The sequence below is a fragment of the Leucoraja erinacea genome, chromosome 22 (assembly GCF_028641065.1).
Source record: "Leucoraja erinacea ecotype New England chromosome 22, Leri_hhj_1, whole genome shotgun sequence".
In the NCBI taxonomy this organism is placed as follows: domain Eukaryota; kingdom Metazoa; phylum Chordata; class Chondrichthyes; order Rajiformes; family Rajidae; genus Leucoraja; species Leucoraja erinaceus.
In genome coordinates, this window is record NC_073398.1 from 16,178,449 (window position 1) to 16,205,241 (window position 26,793).

A 26,793-nucleotide genomic window follows, 5' to 3' on the forward strand; every position below is an offset into this window, starting at 1 on the left:
TCAGGATCGAACCCAGGTCCCTGGTTCTGTTTGGCAGCAACACTACCGTTGCACCACCGTGCCGGCCAAACTAAACCGTTCTTTTTCATCTCAACAGATTCTGCCTGGCCTGCAGAGTATTTCCAGCTTCATCTTACTTTCCGCATCAGTGGTTTCTTGTGTCTCTCATCTACAAAGTGCTTTTTGTGTTAAAAAACAGTCCAAAAACAGAATAAATAAATAAACTTGAACTAAAACACCCAAGATGGTTACCTGTATATTCTTGGCGGCATTCACAGTTGTAGCCTCCCTCCCTGCTGCGGCAAATACCGTGGTTACCACAGGGGTTGGAATAACAGAGATCAATTTCTGTTTCACAATAATCCCCAGTAAATCCTGGAGGGCATCGGCACCGCAGCCCATTGATGGGATGAATAGGTCGGAATAAGACTGTGTCGGATGAAATGAAAGGAGCAGAACTGTCGAACTTCAACACGGAGACACACTTCATGTAGTTCTCGCAGGGCTCCCTCAGGCAGATATTGTCATCAAAGGGGAGGACCCTTTGGGTGGAGATGGTGGTCAGAAGTGTCCGGTTGAGGTAAATCTGTTCCTGCAGATCCTCTGAAGGAAAATATTGGTTTCGAATCCCTCCTGGCAGCAGTGCGGAGAAACTCACGTTCAGAATGTTTGCACTGACATCGGTGTCATTCTGGATATTAAAAATAAAGATGTCGTCTTTGGTGGTGGACAACACAGCAGCAACTCCTTCCACAAAGAGCGACAGCAGTGGAGACAGAAACCTGTCCTGGGACATGTTCTCCAAGCGTACAGTGATGCTGTTTGTCAGCATGTCTTCAGTAATGATGGTTACTCTCAGGGTACAGAGTGCAGAAATAATGTGAAGACCATCTGGAGGGGGAAGAAAAAGAGAAACCATCACAATCTGACACAGTTGGTGCACTTTATGTCAAGTATAAAATAGTGATGTACGAGAATCTAGCTGCACTTCAAAACAATGCTCGATTCACACAGGGTAATACACATTGGTGTTAACAGGTAACTAAATGAACCATCTTATGCTTCAGGGTCTGCATTCAGCTCGGAGAAGGCAGGTGGGAAAATAAAATCTGTGCAAAGAACAAAATGATCACTTCACAAAGAGGAAAGTTAAGTTAAAATATCAGAAAGTTATGTTAAAATATCAGAAAACCAAGGAAAGTTGGGAGCATTTCAGTTCTGTTCTGGCATTCATTCAACAAGATTGTGGCTGATCTTCAGCCATAAACACCATTTACTACCATGTTCCATTTCCTGCTGTCCCTCTCATATCCAGGAATTGATCTCCAATTCAGATATAATCAATGACGGCCTCCGCAGACCCCTGGACCAGAGTATTCCAAGAATCAACACCCACTCCATTGAAGTAATTCTCCTTCATTTTTATCGTAAATATTCAAAATAATTTCAAAATATTACCCCCACTTTCACAAATTAAAAAATACTAAAATGCAGATGGGTGATTTTTCATTCAATGTTACAATATAGTAGCTTCTGACCAATATACAGCAACCTAACAAAACTTTAACTGAGTCATTTCCACATTATATAATGCATACTCAAAATCAGACAGAAAGCAATTCCCTTTTTACAAAAATAAAGCACTGGAGTAACTCAGCAGGTCAGGCTGACTGCTATTTACCATCAACTTCACGCAGTTATCTTGACGACATCCTCCCACCATGCCTCTTTGCTTTCTACATAAGATTCCAACATCACCAGTACCTTGTGTCTCCATCCTGTTTTTCTTTGTACATCAGGGTTGGGATACATGTTTGCAATAGCTGGACAATTGCCCCTGGTTTGTCTGCTATTCCCATCCACCGAGATTCTGAGCCTCAATGGATTTGGCTTACAAGGATTATCTAACCTGTCTCATGTGAGACAGGTTAGATAATCAAAGAGAGGGACATGGAATACGATCACTACAATCTCACAATAAGCAGTGCAGGGACATCCAATATATAAGGAGAAAATAAAAGCTCTGATCTTTTATTTGGGGCAACACAGTGGTGCAGCGGTAGAGTTGCTGCCTTACAGCGATTGCAGCACCAGAGACCCGGGTTCGATCCCGACTACGGGTGCTGTCTGTATGGAGTTTGTATGTTCCTGCCGTGACCATGTGGATTTTCTCCGAGATCTTCAGTTTCCTCCCACACTCCAAAGACGTACAGGTATGTAGGTTAATTGGCTTGGTGTACATGTAAATTGTCCCTAGTGTGTGTGTAGGATAGTGTAAATGTGGGGAATCGCTGGTCAGTGTGGACTCGGTGGGCCGAAGGGCCTGTTTTCGCGCTGTATCTCTAAACTAAACTAAACTAATCTGAATTTATCACAAGCAATGCAGCAAGGGGCATGGGCAGCTCTTGGAAGCAGGGTGCCCAGGATACTTCAACTGCTTTGACCTTTCTGTCTTCCACACAAAACGGGGCTAGAGTCAAGAGAGTTTTATTGTCATGTGTCCCAGATAGGACAATGAAATTCTTACTTGCTGCAGCACAACAGAATATGTAAACATAATACAAAACGGAAGATAAAAGTTCAGTGTGTCTATAGACCATAGACCATATATACACAATAAATAAACAGATATAGTGTAATAATAATAATGGACTGTGATTGTTCAGAGCTTATTTGATGTCATGTTTAATAGCCTGATGGTTGTGAGGAAGAGGCTGTTCCTAAGCCTGGATGTTACAGATCTCAGGCTCCTGTACCTTCTTTCGATGGCAACGGTGAAATGAATGTGTAACCTGTAAGGTGTGGGTCTTTGATGACGTTGGCAGCCTTTTTGAGGCAGCGACTGCGATAGATCCCTTCGGAGGTCAGAGCCGGTGATGGACTGGGCAGTGGTCACAACCTTCTGCAGTCTTTTTTGCTCCTGGACGCTCAAGTTGCCGAACCAGGCCACGATGCAACTAGTCAGCATGCTCTCTACTGTGCACCTGTAGAAGTTCGAGAGAGTCCACCTTGACAAACCGACTCTACGTAATCGTCTCAGGAAGTAGAGGCGCTGATGAGCTTTCTTTATAATTGCATCAGTGTGCTGGGACCAGGAAGGATCTTCGGAAATATGCACGCCCAGGAATTTGAAGTTTTTTACCCTTTCTACCATCGCCCGGTTGATATAAACGGGACTGTGGGTCCCCATCCTACTCCTTCCAAAGTCCACAATCAGTTCCTTGGTTTTGCTGGTGTTGAGGGCCAGGTTATTATGCTGGCACCATATGGACAGTTGCTCGATCTCTCTTCTATACTCTGACTCATCCCCATCAGTGATACATCCCACAACTGCCTGACGTACGAGCTTGTATTGTCCAAGTTGTCCAGAATGGAGTGGAGAGCCAGTGAGATCGCATCCACTGTTGACCTGTTGTGGCGGTAAGCGAACTGCAATGGGTCGAGGTAAGAGTTGATATGCGCCATAATCAACCTCTCAAAGCACTTCTTCACCACAGACGTTAATGCCACTGGTCGATAGTTGCTGAGGCATGTCACCTTGCTCTTCTTGGGCACCGGTATTATTTATGCCATTTTTAAAGTAGGTGGGAACCTCAGTCCAAAGAAGTGAGAGGTTGAAAATCTCGTCAAAATCTCCAGCCAGTTGGTCTGCACCGGTTTTGAGAACACGGCCGGGTATACCATCAGGTCCAGGCACTTTTCCCAAGGGTTCACCCCTCTGAAGGATATTCTGACGTCGGCCTCTGTGACTGTGACTGTGACTGAAATACCATCACGGCGAATCGGGGCTCGGAAAAGCACATCAGTGTTCTCCCTATCAAAGTGTGCGTAGGAGGTGATGGCATTCAAGCCCCGCCACAGTTGGTGAACATCAGTCTCATCACCCAGGTGGAAGTGGCAAAGCAGAAGCAGACCTTCAAGCAGCAAGATACACCAACACAGACAAATGAAGGGGTTGAGGAGGGTTTTATGAATCTGGAGAGTGGAGAGGTGTAAAGGAAACTCGTGTGGGCATTCCCAATCCGTGAGCCAAATGAAAACTATCCATTGGTCACAGTCCTCGCAATAATATTCTGTGGTGACAATTCCACAGCCAAACTTTACAGTTCTGTCTTAAAGCAACTATCTCTTGAAAAACATTGAAGTTGCTCATAAAAATCTAGTAAACAGAATAACACCGACAACATAAATCCAACAGAAAGCATATATTTAGGTAAATAATAATGCCTCGGCTAGATACATGAAAACTACCTCCAGACTTTAAATTATGTCGTGTAGAAGCATAATTATGAATTTGCCCGTGCAGGTCAATGAAAATACAGTCTGGTACACCCCGCTTCCCAATTCAGCAACTTTTGTTCCAAACACATTTTTCTAAACAGATTGGGCAGAAAGCCATTTGGTTGACTATATCCTTTTAAAACTATTTCCAAATGTTTCTGCACTGTGCATTTCTCTTATTATCTTGAACAGTGGGAGTGCCAAACAGATCCCATTTCATCATATTCGTACAAGTAACTAGGCAACTTCAGCATGGGCACACAGGCACGTAAAGTAATGCCTCGCCACCTGGCGTCTTGCAACAATTATCAACATTACATTGGCTCACATATCAAAAGGTTCTTTCCAGACTAGGCTGATGTCAATCCATTTTTTTCATTCTCAGTTGATAAGCCTGAGGTTTCGTGAAACTCACTAAAGCCGAGCAATAGTAAGTAATGCCAATCTGTTGATCGGAATCCATTGGACTGTGAAAGCTCTAAAGAGCAACAATAGAACATAAAGATTGTGCTTTAAGGGAATTTGAAAAATAAACTTACAGGTAATAGTGTGTGTAGCAGCAAGTGTGTACAAAGGTACGTTAAGAAAAATAATGCTATAAATAAAATTGCAGATGCACCAGATGAAAAATCTATCAGAGGAGAAAGAAACATATTCAAAGGATATTTTATATCCATGTTCAGATTGGGGTAAAGAGGACAAAAGACTCAATGTTAGGGTATTTAAAATGGCAACGTGGGGAAGTGATTTGCAAATCTGAGAGATTTCCCAATAAGCAATGAACAAAATAAACATTCATGTACGGAACTCAAAATACAGTACATGTGACAGGAAACTAAACTACAATAAATAAATGGCGTACAAGAAATCCAATCAGCAAGAGCTGGTAGTCTCTATTGTATTCATAGATAAGTATATTTCAAATCCATTTGCCACAATTTTCTCACAGTTCAAGAAATATGAATGTGTCGTAAAATTGTAAAAATCACTTTTATTTGAATAGGACAAGATTTAAAAACAATAAAAACAGACTATTAGCTTAACATTAATGGCAGGGAAAATATTAGTACTTATCATCGGAAAAGGGTATCAAAGTACCTGGGAATGTTTGTAGTGATCAATGTTATGACATTGCCTTCTCCCCTATATAACATGGTGGAGACAATGGGCGTACTCCGTATGAGCACAAACAGAACACAATTATTTTGTGTGGTATGAATCCAAAATACACACAAGCTCACAAAGACTCCACCTAATCCCAACATTTGAAATGGGTTAGTCTGGTAGAGGATGCTTTGAAGTTTGGGTGCAGGCTTGTTTCTTCAGCAGTGCATAAGCAGATTCATTTTACATCCAACTTATGATCAACAACATCATGAAAATGGTATATGTGGGTCTTGTCAGGCTCTTCCAGATGGGATAGAAATTTGTTTTGTATTGCGAAGCCTAAAATCCAAGTAGTTGACTTATTAAAAAGTCTTCTTTGAAGCACAAAATAATACCTAAACCTCTGCAGCTCCACTTTGAACACTCCATTGTCCAACACAAAAACACTGGAAAATCTGATATTCCACAAAGCAGGAATTTGCGATGGGATGCAAAGGAAGTTTGAAGAATTCCGCTCGACAGTCGCGCCACATCTTCAGTCAATTATCACGAATATTTAAAAAGGCCAAGTCCCAAGTCCAAGAACATGCATGTGAAATGGGTGCAATGCAGTCTTTGCACGTGGCGCTCATGACCATTTTGGTCATGGGCCAGCTGCATCGAACCTCAGTGAGGCCCAAGACCTTGTCCAGACATCTGAGAGATTGAGTGCTGAAGCTGGGTCTACTGCTGGGAGTGAGAGGCTTCAGTGTGATGTGAGATTCTCAGGTGGGGCAACTTGAGGAAAGTATGAAATCCAGCAAGGGACCAATTCAGCAGCAGGGCTATGGAAACATGAATCCCATTGCACCTGCCCGGGCATACTCCCTTAAGGACAATTTTCTTGGCAACATTTCAAGGCATAGGTATAGGGAACAACAGCATTTGTTGTGTACACCAAAGAAACTTCTAATGCTGGGAAACTGCAGATGCTGGAAATCTAAAACAAAAACAGAAGGGTCTCCAACCTGAAATGTTAACTCTGTTTCTCTCCTCACAAACACAGTCTGAGCTGCTGAATATTTGCAGAATTTTTTTCTTTTATTTTATCGTTTGTCATGTATCCGACATGGAGATCATGAAAGGAATTACTGGTCAAATTTTCAGAATTACGGGAAAAGGGTTGGAAATGGTCATGGCGACATTTCACGTTATTTTTCTTCAAACACAAAACATCGAAATAGATTGTGCCTTGTTATCAATCTGTGGGGTAATCTGCCTTCAGTTATCTGAAGGGTGGAAATGACGTGTGCCTCGTAAATTACCCATGTTTTATCTGTTGCAAACCGCTTCTAATCCATCATAAAGATAGCTTTAGTATCAAATGAGCTCTAAACTGCACCTTTCAATAAGGCCAATAATACACGTTGCCTGTAAATGCCAGCCATTGGCAATTGTTAACAGCTTATCAATTACCTTAGCAAACAATATTCTCTGCTGATGCCAAATGATACTCTCAAATGTATCACAGATCTTTTTTTTCTCTATTCAGTCGACTAATCCGTCATGGTTGATCCACATTGCTGAAGAGTTTGAAAGAAATGATAGCAATGCTGGAATCTTTCTGGACATGGAGATTATTAACGTGGACACAAAGCAAGAAGTAAACCCAATTTCCCAATCAAATATTTTCACCCCACAAATTCAATGACAATTCAGGATTATGTACCAATCTGAGCACCAAATATTGCAACAATCACACAAACATCATGTCATCTACTGATAGGTCGAAGAGTGTGGGAGGAAAGTGCAACACCCGGAGAGAACACATGGGGTCACGGGGAGAACGTACAAACTCCCTGTAGACAGCATCCATGGTCAGGATTGAACTCAGGTCTCTAGTGCTGTAAGGCAGCTATTCTACCGCTGAGCCACTGTGCCGCACACACTTCACAATGTTCTGGCCACAGAATACCAATAATATGACTAGTTTGATGGCACCAGATATAACCAAGTGGTTGTAACCCGAATCATTTCCAATTACATTTGAGCTCTAGATTTCTTTTACAAACACCTGAAAAGTACAGCGCTTAGATATTTTTTATTTGTCCTAAACATTCAACTCTTTTGGCATTTTGACAATTGATGTACAGAGATGATCCCTTGATGCGCTTACTCATATTGGAGACCTAATATAAAACCATGCAAACCTACACAACCAATTATACATCATTGTAAGCATTGCACGGCTTGTGCAGAAGGAATCCAAATGTTGAAAAAATAAATATTGCCAATATTAGGCATCAAGAATATAGAAAATAGTCATAAACAGTGCTGAAAGCTTGCATTTAATGAGAGATTGTTAGAACATTAGTCTCCAAAACAGAGCAATAAATCAATTCTGGGATATATAATAGATATTGAATGCCAAATGTGAATGGCAATTGGATAGACAGGTTCTAATGATGTTTTACATAGAAAATAATTGCCTCACAAAATTTGGCAAGCTACAGCCTTGGAGTCTACGGATGTCAACTGATGCAACAAGGAAACAGGCACTTTATCCCAAGTCGCACCCTGGTCACTCCATCTTCGCCCCTCTCTCATCAGGCAAAAGGTATAGGTGTGAAAATGCACACCTCTAAATTCAGGGACAGTTTCTTCCCAGTTGTTACCAGGCAACTGAATCATCCTAACACAACCAGAGAACAGTCCTGAACTACCATCTACCTCATAGGTGAATCTCGGACTATCTTTGATCAGCTTTACCTTGCACTAAACGTTATTCCCTTATCATGCATCTATACACTGTAAATGGCTAGATTGTAATGATGTATTGTCTTTCCGCTGACTGGTTAGCACACAAAACTCTTTCACTGTACCTTGGTACATGTGACAATTAACAAAACTGAACTGAACTAAACTGAATTTCTTCATGCCAAGATGCCTCATTTAAATTTGTCCAATTTGGCTGCATTTCTGCAATATCCCTCACCTATCTCACATAACCTACCTTATCCATGTACATGTACAAATGTCTTGTTATTGGACCTACCTCAAACACTTCCACTTCCACAGCTTGTCCATTAACGTATCACTCTCTGTAGAGAAATAGTTGCCCCTTAGTTTCTTATTAAATCTTTCCTCTCTCACCTTAACTTATGCCATTTAGTTCTTTATTAACCAACCATGGGAAGAAGACTGTGTGCATTATCCCATCAATATCCATTAAATATCCAAATGATATATTAAGAAACAATACAGTGCAGCTAATTTGTTGGATATGAATATTTCAATAGAAATCCAAATTGCAAGTAATTGTGAGAACTTTTCTGCTAAATGTATGAAAATAATATGAGAAGCATCTGTTTTAAATGCTCTAAGTCCCCAAAAGCACATTTGCATGAAACCGGCAGTAAACTTGACTAAAGCAAGATGAACTATTGAGGTATCCTTGATCAAACTCCTAAGCCTGGATTCTTAATAGAAACTACTTTGAACTGACTGACTATACAAGTAAACAACATACTGCATTCTCACAAATATCCTCCACCCTAAACAACAGGTCTCAGCTACTCTTGTACCACAACTGGGTACAAACTATCAAAGCATCTCAATGCAGAATTCTGGACTTTTCTTGACCGTTTCTACAGTCCAGAAACAGCATTCCAAACCAAAATAATTAATGACCAGGCTGTGCACTGTCAATTATTGACTAGGATCCCCATCTTTAAGAATAAGCACATGTCCTAGCCTAATATTTTCGTTGGTATCATTTAAAAATAAATTGGATAGGCATATGGATGAGAAGGGAATGGAGGGTTATGGTATGAGTGCAGACATGTGGGACTAAGGGAAAATAATTGTTCGGCATGGACTTGTAGGGCCAAGATGGCCTGTTTCCGTGCTGTAATTGTTATATGGTTATATGGTTAATATTACAATGTACTTGAAGTTTAAAAAAATTGTGAATTAACATGAAAAAGGAATTAATGTTTAAATCCATTTGTATTCTAGCGAGCCACTAAATTTCAGGTGTCACGTCTGCCAAATCTCTTTTTGATTCCTATCTTAAGCTTTGATTAAAACAGGAGCAAATAGATTTCTTATGAATGCACATGTGTGGCCATTATCACTACTAATCCACATTATCGGTTTACAGATCAGATAGGCCTCTCCAAGAATACTAATCTTTGTGTACAATTTAGGGGAGGGTAATAATGAACTGCAGGACACAATGCATGCGTGTTTTCTGCCACATATCAAATTAACAGTATTAGATGATGGGATGTGGAAGGAATCACGATTCTCGTGTCCCAGACGTTTAGTCATAGGCAGCTCCGGTTGCAATGTGAATAACAAGATACAAGGAGGATGGATTATATGTCACATTATTGGTGCAGCTTAATCAGCATTCATTTGCGGCATTTCATTAAGGGGAACATTCATGTAAACACTGCCTAATGGACGACAGGAACACACCACTTAATAAAGTCACAAAACTTTTTACAAAATTAATCTTGTGTTCTTCCTTGTATCTCACAGTTCTTTTAATTTAACAAGCCACTTCCTGCCAAATGTTTTCAGCTGTGCCAGGCTAATTCATTTGGCCCTCAACATCTGGGGAAAAACAGTGAGAAGACTGGGACCAAGGCAGCACCTTCAAGAAGCACACCAGATCCAGAGTAATCCTACCCATTGTACCTAGTTATTGGGGCAAGACTCTCCACTAAATATCTGGAGCACTAGGTAGAAACTGTAAAGATAACATTGTGTTCATTGAACCATAAGGACAAATGGTCATTCCATCTTAGAATTGTACTACAATTATTGCTAATCTGCTCCATTTTATCCTTTCACCAATAGATAAATAATACATTAATTATCTTTAATCTCTTTTGGCTACGTGTACGATTTGTAATAATGATATAGACGCACGACCACACATGATCATCTGCAAATGATTGCTTTTTTAGGTTAGAATTTGTTTTCATAAATATATATTTTAAAAAGATTTAAATGTTTAAAAAAAAGGTCACAAGCAGCTCATTTCAAACCCCAGTATGTGTCTATGGGTGGCACGCATGCTTTACGTTTAGCGGGGTTCAAAGATTGTTTTGCGACTGATTGCACCACACTTGTGTATTAAGTGCAAATGCTCACTATTTGGTCACATCTATGCCTTTACCCATGCTATATGCACAAAGTGCATTGTGCTTAGTTATGAGAATTTTAAAAAGCCACATGGCCATTATTCCACATTATGGAGCAGCATTATGTGTGTTAGTCATTAATGTAAGAGATACACCATTGTAGTTTATGCTGCCTCAAAATTTGTTCCAATGGCTTTAATCAACTGGATTTCAGAAGCAGAGATAATATTCTCTCTGGCACGTGAACAGACAGGAAAAAAAGGGATACAGACCAAAGGTAGATTGGATTAGTTCATGTTGGCATTGTGGCAGTACAGGTCTGAAGGGCCTGATCCTGTGCTGTTCATTGCTCTGTGTTAATATGCCGGTGGGACCATATAATGCATGCAGCACTGCCACTTGTGGATAGATTTCTAGCCATCTGCATTATTGCCTGCAGGAAGCTGTCTTGTTTGTACAAATAAATTTACTCTACTCACTCTGCATTCTGACCTGAAGCATCAGGATTTGTTATTCAAGTTGCTTTTGCAAAATGCAAAAAAAGTACATAATTTATTCACCCAGCATTTAAAAGAATGAGCAATCCTATGAGAAGGAAATATGGAAAATGTGTAGTATCCACATGGTGCATTGCCACAGCCGTTTACCACTTGAAAATCTCTTTGGAGTGGTTCGGAGACAAAGTTAGTTAAAATTGCACGTCATGCTAAAGGAGGAGTTACTAAGATTTAGGGATACACTGGGTAACCAAAAGTTCTATCAAAAGATGTGAGTTTTAAGCAAGGTGGAGAATAAAATACTGAGGCTTATGGAGGGAATTACAGAACTTGAGACCTTAATGGCTGAAAATGCAACTACCAATAATGGAGCAAAGGTAAACCAAGATTGTCAGTAGAGTTGATTGGTCCAATAAACTATATCATAGTCCATATTTATGCTTTAATAATCCTAATCATAAGGATATTGCTCATGCAAAGACCTTTATGAGCTTGTTCACACAATGGAGGAAACCATTGTCAAGTTAAGCATTTCATATTTAGAATGTATCAGCATGAACAGAACTGGAAGGAACATGTATGTCACAGCTGAAGTGGCAGCGGGGTAATAAAAATTAGAGCCAGGCTTTGAGAACTGAAGTTGGCAAACTTGATTACACATCGAGACCGATAAAATACTGGTAACCTCTTCCACAAATGGGATGGGGATGTTGGTCCTAATGTCATGGAGTAGCATTGGGCCTTGAAGTGAGAAAGTAAGAAATACATATCTGCTTTGGCCACGAACATAACATTTTTTTTCAGGGACTTGAAAGAATAAGGTGGGGGTCAGAATGTGGCATCTCACTGTGCCGTGCTGTCCCAGAAGAGCATTTACTATTATCCATTGCAATTGTTCCATTTCCCTGACTTGTGTATGATTGTACACCTATGTGATTTGACAGGATAGGGTGGAAAACAAACTTTTCACTCGATAATAAAATGACATAAAACCAAAGATAGACACAAAGCGCTGGAGTAATTCAGCGAGTCAGGCAGCATCTCTGAAGAATAAGGATGGGTGACGTTTTGGGTCGGGGCCCTTCTTCAGACTCAATAGACGAAGATTAAACCTAACGCTGGTCTTGCCAATGACACCCTCATTCCTGAAAAACGAACAATAAAAACTGAAGCTCTAACATCTGAGGTTGACATATTATTGTGAAAATAAAGTGAATGGCAACATGGAACTAAATCACTTATTATCCATAATCTCACTGAATGGCAACATAAACTCAGTACTAATATGCTGGAAACATTGGACAGGTTTGACAGCATCTGTGGAAACGCAAATAGAGGTAAAATTTCACACCTCTGATCTTACTTGAGAAAAGTACTTGAGCATGCTTGAGCATGCTTGGAGATGTGGAGAAAGGTGGAGAGAACAAAAGGAATATGTGATGAGGTGGGAGCATGAGAAAAAAACAAAATGAGACAGATGGCATTGGCATCATCTGAAAGGTGGGGTGAGGAGGGGAGCGCTTGTTAATTCCAGCTGAATTTTCTGGAAGAGGTACAAAAAGAGAACAAAAGGAGAGAGAAAAGAAATGTTGGAACAGTGGAATGCAGTACACTAGAAACCTGAAACGAGCAAGAATGCTGGCACCATCCAACAGGTCGAGCAATATCATCAAGGAGGGAGAAGGCAAGCCAGCACCACACAGCGAGGGCCCCACAACAGAACAAGCAGGCCCCGGCACACACTGGAAAGGCGAGCCTTCTGGAACTCAAGCTCAATCTGGGGTCTAAGGGCTGCAGCTAGCCCAAGGACGGTGAGATGATGTTCCTTACACGCACCGGAACTGTGCAAGTGGCCAGAGCCTAAGGGCAGACTGGGAGAGGGACAGAGATTCAAAGCTACACAAAAATGCTGGAGAAACTCAGCGGGTGCAGCAGCATCTATGGAGCGAAGGAAATAGGCAACGTTTCGGGCCAAAACCCTTCTTCAGACTCTTCAGAGCTAATTAGACTACTCCAGTGTTTAGGAAGGAACGGCAGATGTTTGTTTACACCAAAGATAGACACAAAAAGCCGGAGTAACTCAGCGGGTCAGGCAGCATCTCTAGAGTGAAGGAATGTGTGACGTTTTGGGCCGAGACCCTTCTTCAGACTGAGAGTCAGGGGAGAGGGAAACGAAAAATATGAAAAGGCACATACTGCAGAACAAATGAATGAAAAATATACAGAAGGACAAGTCAAATCCAGCAACAATGATCAAGGAACGATGGAGCCGCCTGTTTCTATCTTCGCACGGCAAATAGGACAGAGGAACGTTTAACAAAATACATAGCTTGCAAATAACGTCCTGATTAAATATGTCAGATAAAAAAAGAAAAGCGAATACACATTTTGCAGCTCCATCAGCCAAGCACACAGTGGTATTCACATAATTGATGAACTTTAACAAAGTGTGGGTCCCTCTCCTGCACTTCAACAAGCACCGCACCATTGCCACCTGTAAAGTGGGTTGCGGAGGTGGTGAGAGGGTAATTGGTTGTGGGGGGCTCCACTACTTCAGGCACACAGTCAATGCACCCCCCACCCCCTCCCCCCCGTTGGTCGAGTGCGGCTCCAAATAAATGTTTACTCTGGTTGTCTTCAGCAATCTCTCAAAGACTTCTCCGCCTCCCTCTGATTATTTTAATCAGTCAGGCGCTTCGGTTAAATCTGCAACCCCTTTGTTCTCTTTTCTTGCTTTTTATCAGTATCTGGCTTGAATCCTAAAGATTCCCGCCAATTTTTTGCATTTTTTTCACAGCAGGCAAGTAGAGTCTGTCCACCTTGCCACTGCGTTTCATTTCTTTGTGCTGTCAAAAATATATTGCTTTGCATTTTATTATCCCGCAGAGCTGGTTTTATTTGCATGCATTAAACAGAAATAACTTGTAAAAAGACTTTCTAAAAAATACACATGGAATAGTTCTGCAGGTAGAAATTCTTCATTCAGTGTCTTTCGGCTTTACACACTTTTGAATGTGTAATTAATTTGCATTATTAACATTTTTAAGTTAATTTTAATTTATTGCTTTTTCTTCATAGGATGCAAATCTGCAAAAAGCAACATACACCTGAGAGAAGACCTGGCACTATTCCATTCTTCCAGGAAATTCCGCTGGTAAATTCCAAAAGGGGGTGACAAACATAAACCATGGAACTTTCCCATCTAAAATAAAATATTTTCTGGTAAAAAGGATCAAAAATAATTTAATGTTAGTAAAAAAATTCAAGAAGTTGATTACTTTGACAATTCCCTCGAATCCAGGGATCTTCATTTAAGATGTGTGGTGGTTTAATTGAAACCTGTTGCAATATAAACTGCTGGAGAAAGCTATCTTTACAATAGTGGCAGTGGGTCTTCCCATATTATTATAAAACAGAAAATAGCCAGACTACTGTGCAATGCCTGTTCAAAGATGACCAGTCTTTAGATTGGACATAGTTTGAGATTTCAAGAACTTTTAAAGGCGTGGTAGATGTAAGAATATACTTGTTTGCTGAACGAAGATGTTCTCATTAATGGATAATTCCAGAGCCAGGAGGCACTGATTTGAAGTGTTAAACAAAAGACATAAGAGGAACATGAAGAAATACATGCATTGGGTAGCCACTGTTTGTGGTGGTTGTGGCAAATCAACGGGACAGCATTACTTAAGAACACAGTGAATGAGCTGTACAGTTCATTGCCTATGCTGTATGATACTATGACACTCGATGATGATGAGTGAATGAATTTGCATTAATATAGCTATGGAACATAATGGATGAAAGCATAATTAATATTATCACTTATATTTAAAAAAACTTTTAAAGCATGACGACATCCATTCAAAAATGTGCTAATATTATTTTGTGGGGATATCATATTCTGTTATTGTTGTTCTATTATTGTTATTATTGTTCTATTATTCTGGCAGTCAAGGAGTCTGTCCAAATAATATCCTTAGGAATATTTAAAAATAGGATTGCCATTTAAACATAATGAACAAGTGACATATCACACCTCATTCTTAATGTGATTTCTAAAAATGAAAAAGCACATTTTAAGAACACTGTTTTATTTCAGTGCAGTTTACCGAGGGACAGGGAGCATTTTCAATACTTTTCTTCACAGTATTTCCTTCAGATTCTTTCTCCAGATGCAATGAGTCTCCTCTCCACACCTCACATTGAACACGGGCAGCAAGTCAGTCCTTTTGCTTTAACTGGTTACTTTAAACATTCACTAAACTTGGAGAAACAACTGCAGTCTCTCACTCTCTTGCTGCTGACTACATCAAGCAATAAGCTTTGTGCTTTACTCAGAATGAAGTCAGCTGTTGACTTATCTGTTACCCTGGCATCCATTCCCAGTTCCCCTCACTCAGCCACCTGTCAGAGCCCCTCCTCTCCAATCCTGGATCATAAACTGACCAGGGGATTGGTGCCAGGATTGTGATGTTCACATCCACAAGCCCAAGTGGACAATCGATGAAATGGGGGAAAGGACTGAGGGTCCACTTTATACTGTGATTCAGAGAAAGGACAAACAAATGGTTCAAAATGCGAGGAGAAAGCAAAGAACAGTCACAAAGACCTACCCCACAACTCGTTGGAATCTACAATTAAGGCAATTGTAGATTCAATAATTAACAAGGGATTCAGATGCAGAGAGAAACACAAAAGCATTGGAGGTGTATGGTGTGCATGTTAAATCTGTTTTAGCTGGAATGACAACAGTTTTTTGCAGTTTTCTTAGGGAGCGCCACAAGATTTTGTCCGTTTTTTTCTGATAATTACACTTTATGGGCAGAGTTCATTGCTTCAGTCTTAGTGTTTCAAAATAGACAGAAAATGAGTTTGCATCGATCTGTCTTCACCCCAACAGCAGGGGCATGGGCCAGAGGCAATGCAGTGGGCTGAGTGCGGCCAATACCTAGTGTGCCATGTATTTTATGTAACAGGTTGTAATGCAGCTAATGCCTTAACGCAGATAACACATTCATACTTTTGTATTAACTATAAATATCAAGTTTTAGAGTGACAATCCCCCAAAATACTTTTTTTTTAAATGATATTACTTTGGTTACAAATATTTGCAAAGGCAGCATGCATACTTTCACTAATGTTGTAATTGAAATTAATATTTGAAAGTGTAGAAAAATATTGGTATTCCGCTGTTGTTTAGGAGTACAATTCAGTGAGTAAATCATTTTAATCACTCATCAACTCCATTTAGAAATACCTTCACCATGCAGAGCACTTTCTGTATTTCAGGAGTAACATCTCTATGAAGCCAGACATCATCGCTGGAATTCACCTCCTCCTTCAGCACAGCCTTTAGCAGGATTTGAAGATCAAGATCTTAGTCTCAGCACTACTCTTGTGGTCTTCAAAGCACTACTGATCTCATTCCTGCTTAACGCCAGACATGACTACCGATATCTGACATGCAGTGTCTCCATGCATTACTTGAAATCCACGGTCAGAATAAGTGAAGGTATCAAGAGGTGTCAACCCCACCCCCTCAGCATTGACTGCTAAATACATACACCCAGTGAGTTGTAAAAGGCAGTCATAAAACTCCTAAGCTCAACAGCAAACTCCCAAAGCAGACACTCTATGCCGAGATCCATCCTGGCATATAACAACCAGCTGGAGAAGGAACCACTTTAAAGATGTTCTTGAAACCTCCCTTAGAAAGCATAATATTCATGCCAATGCTTGGGAATCCCTGGCCCATGACTGCTCAAAGTGGAGCAACAGTATTTAGGATGATGTGGAAAAACCTCAAAGCCCCTTTGTAGAGGGCACCTTGGAAGTCCAGTGTAAATGAAATACCAAGCACACCATTTCCCACACCGCCCGCCCGCCCGCCCATCTGCCTAGTCCACCTGCGCAGATCTGCAGCTCCTACACTGGACTCATCAATCATCAGGAATCTGCTTCCCCACCGCAAACAAAAGCTGGAGTGAAAGCAAATCGTCCACAACCTCAGAGGCTGCCTCAGAGGGAAGAGGAGACATCACAACAAAGAGCCAGCATTAGCTTGCACGTTTGAGTGTTTAAGAAAAAAACATTCCTAATGTTGCTGAAGGAAACTGCAATGCTCTTACCGGATATTTTATTTTTGTTAACTAATACCAACATGGGGTGAGTTTCAATGCAGATAACTCCTCTGTGAGGATGTCACAAATTCCCACTTTGCCTATGTTGTGAGTGGACAGAGGCACATACTGGGCTGTGGACAGCATTCAGCATTCACTGTCAGCGCACAACTTCCCTGTTTCCACAGTGCTCAACCAACCGAGGAAACTTAAAATGTACAACTCAGAGACGACACCTGCTCTCTCTTTCCAAGTCCAACTAGCAAGTGTCATGGAGGTAACAATGGGGAGGGGCTCAAGGAATGTGAGCAGTTTCAGGAACTTCAGGCATAACGGAAACAAGGATTTAAAGAGAATTTTACGGAGGACACTGAGAAGCTGCAATGATTTATTGATTTTGGTGAAAATGGTGACAAAACGAGGAGACAAGAACTCACAAGAAAAGTTGGGATATCTGGTGAGAAAAAATCATTCAAGTTTGAAAAAGTAGACTCTAAAGGGACCTAGAAAAGAGATCAAGATCCATGAATATGCTGCAATTCCAGAGAAACTGTTTGCCTATACAAATCAAATTGAAAGGATTCTGCCATTTGAAAACTATCACTGTGATGAATTGAATAAAATTAATTGATTTGAGAACATTCTCTGGAATTACAGCATATTCCTTTGGAATGGCAGAATCCTTTCATTCGTTCCCTGGAGCGAGCTCCAAGCAGTGTCCTGCCACAGTCCGCTCCATGTTAGTCTGCAGCCAGTGGCCCTCTCTCATGCTAGGCAGGCCCTTTTTTGCATATCTTTCATTCATTGTTCTTGATGTCTCCACATCACCATCTATATCTCTTGTTTACCTTATCCCTAATCAGTCTGAAGAAGGGTCTCTCCAGCAATGCTGCCTGTCCCACTGAGTTACTCAAGCTTTTGGTGTCTATCTTGAAGTGTCTTTTATTTTCATTTCATGTACCCTCCATCCCCGGAGTAAAATCGATATCCCTCGGGTTTCTATTAAATCTTCCCCTTCCCACCTTAAACCTGTATTCTCTGCTTCCTGATTCCCTGGGTAAAAGATGCTAATGCATTCTCCATATCAATTCCCCTCATGATTTCATATTTATCTCTGTAAGATCATCCCCCTTAGCCTGCTACACTTTGAGGAAGGACAACTGTTAGCCCCAGGCCGAGTCCTAGTTTGCCCCTATATCTCTCCCTATAGCTCAGGCCCTTGAGTCCTGGCAAAATCCTTGTAAACATCTTTTTTTTTTAAAGAGAAGCTTTGACAACCACCATATGGATAGAGTTATAAAAGCTTTTAAAAGTTTAGATCAGCCTAGCAGCATTATGTACCCTCATAAATAAGATACCTTAACATATAATTATTTTGCCGTTTCATTCAATTTGGCTCCACTGGCCCAGTTAAGATTGTGAAATAGTGATATCACCTAACTGTGCCACAACTCACTGGCATCGTCAACATTAAGCAATAATCAGCACAAATTGGAACCAAACAAGTGTTATGTTTCACAGGAGGAATTCACAGCGCTGTAAGTGGAGAGGTTCCCCCTGCCGCCTGTCCCACGTTGAGTCGGTACATTTTTCCAATTCTGCTGATAATGGTGTGGTTATGTCACACAATAAATTATTTATTTCCATCTAAACACAATGAAACCGAACAGCTCCACTCTCCCCCACACAGAGCAGTGTAGAAGAGTCGTTGAACTCTAAGGCAAAGTTAGATCTTGACAAGCAAGGGGATGAAAAGTCACCCAAGGTAGACATGATTCTGCAGTTCAAAGTTACAGTCGGATCAGCCATGACCTGATTTAATTGTGGAGAAAGCTCACGGGACTGAATTGGTCTACTCCTGCTCTTAATTCTTACGTTTGTATCTGTGCCAGTGGAGGCAGGGCTCAGCAAACTTGGATGTTGTCAATTTAATTGCTGCAGGTTATATCAAGTTAGCAAATTTCAATCAGCAAATCGGCCTGGGGCTAACAGTTGTCCTTCCCATTCCTGAAACGCAGAGGAGAACATCAACAAGGGTCAAGCACCCTCATCTCTCGTGCTGGTGAATGCAGGTGCGTATCATGTGCTCCGCTTGTACCCTGCTGGTTAACATTCAGTGTCCAGGCTCCCAGGAGAAGAATGGCATTTGTAACAACTGGAAACCTGCCAGCAGTTGAGGAACCACACCTCAGCCCGTCGGCACCTTCGAGAAAGGAGGGGACGCGATTTCTTGCCAGCTCAAGAATCATAGTTCTAAACCTCACCCGCTCCCACACTTTGGCTGGCTATTTGCCTGCTGCAGATTGCAAGTAGGCATGGTAAGAACAAACAGATTTGAACAATTGTGAACATACCATGAAACGGCAATGGCTATGTACTTTGAAATGTAATACAATCATAAATTAATAAACGGGTCGGGTTAAATATACCTAATTTTATGTTTGCCTGTTACCTGATGCCTCGTATACCTCACAAACATATAGCTGAGATCCTCGTTTCAACCCATATATAATTCATTGTATTGAACGACTGTTCTGCAGAGGGGCGTATCTACCCATTTCTACCTGAATACCTTAGTGTTTTCATCACATATTTCTTTTCAGTGTTTCTTTTCAGGTCATTGACATTTTCTGCCCAAAATATCAAGAATTTGTTTCCATTTAAGTCACCTAACCCACACAAAAATGATTCAAACTTTTGCTAATGGCTCAGCTTTGGAGGGATTCTCAAAGTAATAATCCTTTCAGTTTATTCCATAAATATTAATCGCAACATGTTTTCACCGGTTCCCCTAATTCCACGGGAAGAGGAAGGCATGGATGTATTTAAATCCCATTGTGTCAGGTGGTGCAGCCAATCTTAATTTCTGGCTTCTCACGAAATTCTTCTCATGGGCACCCCAGTAGGTTTCAAAATAAATAGTGTTCAAAAGTTAACCAATTCCAGAAGGGAGGAATTATCTGTCAGATACAACAAGCAACTACATTGAAAAGTGAAAAGTCCAGCTGCTACATATCTGTGAAACTCATCCTGAGAAGCTGTGCTGCAGCTGCAGTATCATCATCAACTTTGACTATGAGACTTTTGCTATCGATATGCTGTACGCTATCATGAGGTCATAAGGAATAGGGGTAGAATTAGGCCATTTGGCCCATCAAGTCTCCTCCGCCATTCAATCATGGCGGATCTATCTCTCCCTCCAAACCCCTTCTATAATAATAATAATAATAATAATAAATTTTATTTTCGGGCGCCTTTCAAATCTCAAGGTCACCTTACAAAGATTAAACAGAAGAGAAAAAAATATATAGTCGGAGAAAAATAAATAATAAGGACATCATCAATACACAAATTAAAGATAGAAATCGCTCCAAAGACACAAAATCAAAAAATCAAAAAACAGTGTGAAGAGAGAGCAGCGGCAGCTAAAGCGCGCCAGCGTCCACTCTCTCTTCCGACAGCCATCTTGGACACAGACTAACAAAGTACCTTACACACAGAAAAATCATCCCCCCACAGTGGTTACCACTGTGGGGGAAGGCACAAAAGTCCAGTCCCCAACCCCAGTTCTCCCAAAAGTCAGGCCTATTAAGGCCACCGCTGTTGCCTCAACGGAGGCCCGATGTTCCTGGCCGTTCTAGCCGGGTGGTCTTGCCCCAGCGTCGGGAGAGTCCTCACAGCGGCTGGGCCTCCTGGAACGGCCGCTTCCTAGCAGGGGATTGTTGGCTTCCGAAGCCGACAAGGACGCACCGAGTTGGAGCTCCCAGGCTCCCGATGTTAATGTCGGCGCTGCCCGCTCCGCTCCGCAGACCCGCAGCCCGGAGGTGTTGTCCCCATAATATCTGACACATGTACTAATCGTAGAAGCTATATGTTGTAGGATGTGTTAGAACCAGTTACAGAGCTAGAGTTAGAATCAGAGTTGCACAAAATTGGGACTTTTGTGCAACTCAAAATTTGGCCTCATCAATGGCAAACGGGATGCCTATCTATGCTAATACATTTTGTCAATGATGAGCTAGGGGACAAGAATGGATCCGACGGGATCCCATTTCTCACGGGTATCCCATGAGAATACTGTCCCATCGGTATTCATCAGGGGGAAGGACACAGAACTTGGGGAGGTAGAGGAGGGGTGTGCAGATAGTTGGAACATGTTGGTGCCAGGAAGCCTCCTTGTGTGTTAGAGATCTTGGCACACATTCAGATGCAATTATGTGCAATTTTTCTTGGCAGCTGCACTCTTACACATACAATAGGCTGCGTTCTCATAAATACTAAGACTTTCACCTGATATGTCTGTCACTCTATAGGTAATCAAGGCTCGGCCACAGATAGCAGGGGACATGAGAGGCAAAGGCTCCTTTCCCTATATCCTCAAGCGCATCCCTTGAGAAGTTGAACAGGGAGGAATTTATGAGCATTTGCCTGTGAATAGTGATGGGGACGAAAAAGAAAATGTGAAGAATACGAGGAAACACAATAACGATGGCCGTAAATGCTTGCAACTACCCAGAGTATCGGGCGGTGTAAGACCTGGAAATTACACTGGTAAAATCAGAGAATTCCCTGATCATTAACAAGTGTTCGGATCAATGAGATATTCCAGAATAGTCAAACTAGAGCCATGAAAATGATAAGAAATCAGGTGCTGAAAATCAGAAAAAAAAGTAGGTAGAAAATCCTGGAAAAAATCTGATCAATTAGCATCTGTGAAAAGAAAAACAAACTAGATCCTCAATATGAAATGTTAACCCTGATTTGGTCTTCACAGATGCTGCCTGATCAGCATTATGTTTCCAGCATTTCATGTTTTTATGATAGGGAAAATCATATTCCACCATGACTAGGCATGTATTTTGCAAACATGTCCATTTACCTGACAATCACTTTAAAGGAAGCATTCAAAACTTTCAGGATTGTATAAATTCCAAAAACTTAAAAAGCAAAATTATCAAGGAGTCAGTTAATCCACTGAAGTTATGAAGCTGTGGTAAATTGTCAAGTTCAGTCATTAGAGGAGGCGCATAAAAGTCAGTTTTCCACACCATTAAAGCCATCACATATCTTATTAAGAAGCTTTCTTGATCCGGAGCCTTTAAGGTGTGAAAATGTCGTAGAAGCACAAAGGAAAAGAATAACTGTTCACTAAAAGGCCTGTCCCACTTGGCGATTTTTTCGGCGACTGCCAGCGTCATATCAGTGACGCCAAAGGATTTTGAACATTTCAAAATCCAGCGGCGACAAAAAAAAAATGTTGCGACACTTGAAAAAACACCTCGCGTCAATACGTCATCACGCCGCATCACGCTGCAAATTTTTCGGTGACCTGATATGTCAGTCAATGATGCCGGCAGTCGCTAAAAAAATCGCCAAGAAAGGGACAGACTTCAGGAATGGGAGGAAGAACTAACTACACAGAGAATGTTAAATACAAGGAAAATAATTGTCGTTTTGGGTGCTACTGGAGCAGGGCAGAACTGATAGGACAGCAGATTGCTGTCGAGTCAGTTAAGGCAGTAAAGTTTCAAATGATGTGGCCATGTTATTCACTGACAGGTATTCGTAAGTATGTTGGAAAAATATGGAATTTAGTTTGAATTCAGCCCTTACAAGTTCAAATAAATGAAACAACAAATGAAACAGCCTCTGGCATTTCCCAGGAGATAATGCATTCCTTCGACTGAAGACACTCCATGCATCTGCCTTCAATGACTAAAAGTTATACAGGTGGTAAGGGAGGCACAGTGGCGCTACAGTAAAGCTGCTGCCGCCCATAGGCCAGATACCCAGGTTCGATCCTGTCTATGAGTGTATGGTAAGTCCTTTAGAGAGCGGGAGGGGAAGAGAAGGGGGAGAGAAGGGAAGGGGGAGAGAAGGGGGAGGGGAGAAAAGGATGAGAAGGAGTGGAGACACTTTTAAGAAGTATAATAAAGTTTAGCGGGCATTTTACTTACCGTTCGGCTTTACCTGGTCCTGAAAACTCCAATGAGCCAATCAAAATGCCCAGTCAGTGAAGGAGATTGCCTATGGCTACCCTCAACTGCCTGAACTAAATAGCGACACCACACCACTGCACTACGAGTCAAAAAGAACCGTGCCGACCTAATTTTACTTGCAGAACATTTTTTGCATGCTGAAAAAAATTTCCGCGACCTAGCTGAGGCCACGAGTATTCGGGAACTTCCCTCGAGCATGAAGGAGAGTTCCAGTGACCTCATAGGACCTCCTAGGACCTCGTGTCGACCATGCTGCGAGTTTGAGTCGAGGGCAAACTCGTCTAAACTCGCACATTAGGTCGCCGTAGTGGGACAGCCCCTTAAGGCTGCTCTGGTTTCCTCCCATATTCTACCGATGAGCTAGTTGGTAGGTGAATTGTCTTCAATAAAAATTGTAAATTGACCCTTGTGTGTAGGATAGAACTAGTGTATGGGGTGATCGCTGGTCGGTGCGGACTCGGTGGGCCGAAGGGCCCGTCTCCACGCTGTATTCCTGGCGTCTAAAGGAAGGCACCAACTTAGAAACATAGAAACATAGAAATTAGGTGCAGGAGTAGGCCATTCGGCCCTTCGAGCCTGCACCGCCATTCAATATGATCATGGCTGATCATCCAACTCAGTATCCCGTACCTGCCTTCTCTCCATACCCCCTGATCCCCTTAGCCACAAGGGCCACATCTAACTCCCTCTTAAATATAGCCAATGAACTGGCCTCAACTACCCTCTGTGGCAGAGAGTTCCAGAGATTCACCACTCTCTGTGTGAAAAAAGTTCTTCTCATCTCGGTTTTAAAGGATTTCCCCCTTATCCTTAAGCTGTGACCCTTGTCCTGGACTTCCCCAACATCGGGAGCAATCTTCCTGCATCTAGCCTGTCCAACCCCTTAAGAACTTATTTGACCAACTAACTTGTGCAATCATAAATGTGAAGATGCTTCCAGTTGCATCCATCCACTTTTAGTTAAAGACACTGAATCAAAACTGAGTGAGGGTAACTTTTTCTCATGAAACAATAACAGTACATTTATCAATAAAATAGCCAACTGAATTGAAACAAGGTCATCAAGGCAAGTGGATCTGTTTTATGGATCCAGAGGGATATGGCTAATGACTTCAGATGTAGAGCACACTGTAAAAAAAAGGATGTCTTATCGATCAGATCTTTAACATGATTCTCATTTTGAATTTAAATTTGCCAACAAAGAGGTTTGCAAATTATCTAAAACCCCACCCAAAACTGCTTGAAATACTTTAGCTAAAACTGGGTTGACATATATGACAGGCACATCTTCAACAGATTAATTGCCTCAGATAATCCATCACAACTCATGAAGAAACATGTTTGCAGCCCAGACAGAATTTTGGCAAAATTCATTCAAATTCCAATTCCGAGCTCTATCAGAAACAAGATCAGCACTCACAGGTGCAGTTTCGCAGCCACTTATTGCATAATTTAGAATCACCCTGAAAAGCAATTTGTATTTTATGTTAAAAATGGCTTCAATTACTGAAGAACTGAAAACAAGTTGAATGGAAATGCAGCGGTTAAATAATAATAATAAAATCAATTATTTAAGTAGGTTATCAAATTAAATGTTTGAATTTTGTGTAGGAAGGAACGGCAGATGCTGGTTTAAACTGAAGATAAACACAAAATGCTGGAGTAACTCAGCGGGAGAGGCAGCATCTCTGGAGAGAAGGAATGGGTGACCCTTCTTCAGGCAGTAAATGGTTGCATTTGTTAGGCTAATGTACTTCATATGCGAAGCATCGAGATTAAATTATTTAATGACTTCAAGGCATGCCATGGCTTTAAAGCTCGCATAAAACTTAACACAATAGGTTAAAACAATGTGTCCTTTTGAGTTAAAGTCTGTTGTGAATGAGCTGCACTCTTCCCACAAAAGCAGAGCAATGGAGAGCAAAGTGCAGCGAGCACCTCCTGTGGCTCAGTCAAGCCCGTCACATAATCTTGAGAAGTTAGACAGAATGTGAACTAGGACACCTGCTTCAGCATCCATGGGGGATATACACTATTTGTTTTATCGAGGCTCTGACCCTTTATCCCAACTGTCACACAAGAATGCTCAGCTGTTCGTTCTGTACAGATTGTTCTATTGACCCTGTTTTCTTGGGGGGAAAAAGCTTCTGAACTGAGATAGGGCGGAGGTGGCATTGGGAGAGAGGGAGGAAAAGAGAATGAGGTAAAGGATAAGGACATTGATAGAAAATCAGACGAACGGGAAGATGATCATGGAAGTGGATGGACCATCAAGAACAACGCGCAAAATAAGCTACCCCAAGATGAAGACAGAAAATATGAAAGGACATTGAAAAGAACCTTTGGAAATAATTTTCTGGGGTAAAAAAAAAAATTCAAACCATGTCAAAATTAAGAAAAGAACGTGAATTAAGTTTGCTCTTTTCGTGATTTTCCTCAAAGTATTTCACTGCCTTCAAGAGTTTCCCACTGTTGCTCTGTAATATGGCAACCGCTACTCCAATGAATCCCTTGCTGGGAGAAAGTTAATGAAAGGATCTCAACAAAGTGTCTCATCATATCTTAATGGAAACTGGGCCATGAGTTTGGAATGCGTTAAGAATTTTAAATTAGTGGATCATGAGCTATTATGGGTGAGCAGGTATAGGATTGCAAGTGCATGGGATAAGGTTTGTTAGGATTGGGGTAAGCTGTGAATGAGTGGCCATTCTGGAAAGCTTTTAACTCAGCAGATGGAAATAATTATGAGACGTTTAAGCACAAATAGTCTGCAACAGGATGGGAGTAGAACAATGTTATTCATTAGGTTGCAGGTAATGTTTGCGATGGTGCAGATGTGACTGTGAAATGTAAAATGCTTTACACAGTCGAATTCACTGAAGGAGTGACCAAGTAATACGATGGAACTTGTGTGGGTTCTAATACAGGGTCTAAAACTATATTATTAATTCAATTTATTCTCAGTTTGAGATATGTCACTGTACTTGTACGTGCTGCTGACACCTCCCATTGAATCTTTTTGTAGTAGTTACTATGGCTGTACGTAATTCCAGCCCAGGACAGAATTACAAATGTGGCCCAAAGTTCCAACAGGTCTAACAGCGTGAAAGACTTTCACTTTGTAAAGTAGGTAGTCAATTTGCAGCTTGTAAGGATTCCACCACACCCTTGCACCTCAAACCAGCAAATTCCATTGTGTGAAACTCAAGTTTCAATTTTCCCAAGAACGCTGAGAGATATTGTGAGAATCAGTGAGTCACAGATAAAATAGACATCATCAGTCATGAAAGCTCATCAGTAAAATCGCAACTAAATTCATGCCACACAATCTGGTTAATTGTGCAATAACAGAGCATGAAGCTTGCAAGGTTCCCATGGAATGAATGCACTGTTCTAAGATATTTCAGTATTTTCATGCCATCACAGAAAGAAACAGGTTGTGATTTTTACCTGGATACAATGAACATGGGACTTGCCACATCCTTGGTCAACTATTATCAGGCAAACCAAAGGTTCTCATTAACTGACTACAATGGATGCAAGAAAAAAATTTAGCTGCTATTCCATGTGATGCGCTTGAAGGTAGAATAATGTAGCTGCAAAACATGTCGTTCATGGTCATTATAACGAGATTCCTTTCTTGTCTTCAGCTTTT

General features: G+C 41.2%; 1 protein-coding gene across 5 annotated transcripts in view; it reads right to left on the minus strand.

Annotated features, from left to right (window-relative positions):
• Positions 1-26,793, minus strand: part of celsr1a (cadherin EGF LAG seven-pass G-type receptor 1a) — a 265,949-nt gene that overhangs the window by 127,273 nt on the left and 111,883 nt on the right. For all 5 annotated transcript variants that reach the window (XM_055653028.1, XM_055653026.1, XM_055653027.1 and 2 more), the window contains exon 3: positions 253-891. In XM_055653028.1, the coding sequence (XP_055509003.1) occupies positions 253-891 (639 nt within the window). The remainder of the gene's footprint in view (positions 1-252; positions 892-26,793) is intronic.